This window comes from Elephantulus edwardii, unplaced genomic scaffold (assembly GCF_000299155.1).
Source record: "Elephantulus edwardii isolate Elephantulus edwardi_28Jun2011 unplaced genomic scaffold, EleEdw1.0 scaffold00048, whole genome shotgun sequence".
Classification (NCBI taxonomy): domain Eukaryota; kingdom Metazoa; phylum Chordata; class Mammalia; order Macroscelidea; family Macroscelididae; genus Elephantulus; species Elephantulus edwardii.
The window spans coordinates 1,571,073-1,573,597 of NW_006399798.1; the positions used below are offsets into that span (position 1 = coordinate 1,571,073).

Consider the following 2,525-nt stretch of genomic DNA (forward strand, 5'->3'; position numbering starts at 1 on the left):
GGCAGAGTGGGCGGGGACAGTCGTGGAGGGGGCGGGGACAGTCGTGGAGGGGGCGGAGGCAGCATGGGTGGGGCGGGGCAAGGAGGACGCGGGGCGGAGTGCTCGTGGTCAGAGAGGTTGGGGGACCCGTCCCTGGCTGCGCATCCCGCAGGCAGCGCTCGGAGCTGGAGGCGCTGAAGCAGCAGTTGGAGGAGAGCGGAGCCGCCGCAGGCCGAGCCTTGAGGGCTGAGTTTGAGAAGGCGGCAGCGGAGCAGGAGCGCAGGCACCAGGTCCTCCTCATGCCCTGTGTACCCACCACGGGACCCCCACAGAACATTCGAGAGTGTGCATGCTGGGAGGGAAGGGGGACAAGCAGCACATGGGCGCATTGCCAGGTCTCCATTTCCTGCCAGGGGTAGTCAGGCTGGGTGCCCACTGGGCATCATACTAGGGCCCCCCCTGCCTGCCGGGGCCCTGCAGCTCTGGCCAACTCCCCACCTGTTGGAGAAATGGACCCCACAGGGGACAAGCAGAGCCTGCATTGATGTCATCACTTGCCCCCAGGTGGAGCTGCAGGCCTTGAAGGACCAGCTGGAGGCAGAGCGGCAGATATGGGAAGCCAGTTATGCCAGGAAGGAGGTGAGGGCCAGGCCAGGGGCACGGGGGCCAGCTACACCAAGAAAGGAGGTGGGGGCTGCAGCCAGCTCTGTGACTGAGAGGAGGCTACTCTTCCTCTGCTGTACCCCCTGGGCCCGAGCTTCCTACCCCTTCCTTGGTAGTGACGGTACCACCTGTCTTGTTCTTCTGGAAGGTATCGTATCTGCAGGAGCCCCCATGCCTCCTGAATTGCCCTGCTGACCACTGCCCACTTGACCTGGGCTGCTTGCATAGTGTTTCTATTTTTATTACTATTTCTTAAAAATCTCGTTATTGTAAACAGACTTATGAAAATGCTCACTTGTGCAGCTATTTGCACTCAGTCTTGGTGTGATTCAACTATTCAAGCTGCACAGCCATCCTTCCACTCTTTCATGGGTCCGCTGGGCCCTGGTACCGCGCATGCTCTGGGCCCAGCCTCTAGGCTGTGGCCCCTGGTGCGGCACATGCGCTCCTGGCCTCTAGGCTGCAGCCCCTGGTGACACGCGTTCCGGGCCTCTAGGCTGTGGCCCCTGGTAACTTGGTGTAGCTGTTGTCTGGTCCCTGTGGTTTCACACTCTGCAGACTCTCCAGGGCATGGTGGTGGGCACAGAATTTGCAAGGGTGCGATGTTAAGGGATATTCACAAATTCCTTTCCCAAGAGATTATCCCCACTCAGCCCTCCCCACTCCACCCTGTGTGCCGCCCAGTGCCCCGAAAGCCACCATTGTCCTCCAGCCAGTCCAGCTGTCAGGGTGTCCCTGAGTACATGTCTAGAGTGCTTGGCTGTTGCCCAACCAAGGGGCCACCTGCCCGGTTTCCGATGTCCTCTGGGCCCAAGGCTATGTCATCATGACTGTTTCTGGTCCCACTCCAGAACAGTGGGTGCTGGGGTGACCCTCATCCCAGGGCATCTTGTCTGGTACTGCTGCTGGAGCCCCTCTTCACCCTAACTGGGAGCTTCCCAACACTGGTTCTGGGACAAAGGCCTGCCCCGTCTTGTGCACACCCCAGGAAGCATGGCTGCTGACCCGGGAACGAGAGTTGAAGGAGGAGATCCGGAAAGGCCGGGACAAGGACATCGAACTGGTCATTCAGAGGCTGGAGGCCGACATGACGCAGGCTCGGGAGGAGGGCGAAAGGGCCGCTGAGAGCCGGTGAGGCCGGCGTGTGTGTGTGTAGCACAGTGTCTGAAAGCTGGTGGGCAGGGGGATGACAGGTGTATGGGCACTGAGCGATGGAGAGGGACCCCCACTCACCCCCAGTCCTACCCGGGTCTCCCAGAGTCCAGCGTCTCCAGGACAAGTTCCAGGCAGAGCTGCAGGAGCTGGAGCAGTCAGAGCGGAGGCTGCAGGCACGCTGTTCAGAGCTCAAGGGCCGCCTCGGGGAGGCCGAGGGGGAGGCCGGGCGGCTGCAGGGGCTGCTGCGGCAGAAGGAGCGTGCGCTGGAGGACGTCAGGACGGTGAGCCGCGGGCAGGGGACTCAGCCCCACACGTGGCTCCCCTGCCTCCCTACACCAGGCCCCCTGTGCCCTGGGTTTCACACTGCCCCTGCCCTTCATGCCCTCTCCCTGCTGTCCAGGTGAACGAGCAGCTGACAGGTGAGCGGAGCAACCTGGCCCAGGTGATCCGACAGGAGTTTGCTGACCGACAAGCCGCCTCAGAGGAGGAGAACCAGCAGCTAAAGGCCAAGCTGGAGCGAGTCATGCAGGAGAAGCAGGAGGAGCTAGAGGAGGTGCACCGCAGGTGAAGGGATAGGGCGTCCCAGGTGAGGGGGACGCCTAGGTGAGGAATCACCGCAGGTGAGGGGACATCCCAGGTGAGGGATCACTGCAGGTGATGGGGACAGACCAGGTGAGGGATCACTGCAGGTGACGGGGACAGACCAGGTGAGGGATCACTGCAGGTGA

General features: G+C 62.1%; 1 protein-coding gene across 1 annotated transcript in view; it reads left to right on the forward strand.

The window, feature by feature from the left end:
• AZI1 (5-azacytidine induced 1) overlaps positions 1-2,525 on the forward strand; it is a 20,762-nt gene that overhangs the window by 17,338 nt on the left and 899 nt on the right. The window contains exons 19-23 of the mRNA XM_006886324.1: positions 152-269; positions 544-618; positions 1,631-1,773; positions 1,901-2,078; positions 2,198-2,361. Coding sequence (XP_006886386.1) covers positions 152-269; positions 544-618; positions 1,631-1,773; positions 1,901-2,078; positions 2,198-2,361 — 678 coding nt within the window. The remainder of the gene's footprint in view (positions 1-151; positions 270-543; positions 619-1,630; positions 1,774-1,900; positions 2,079-2,197; positions 2,362-2,525) is intronic.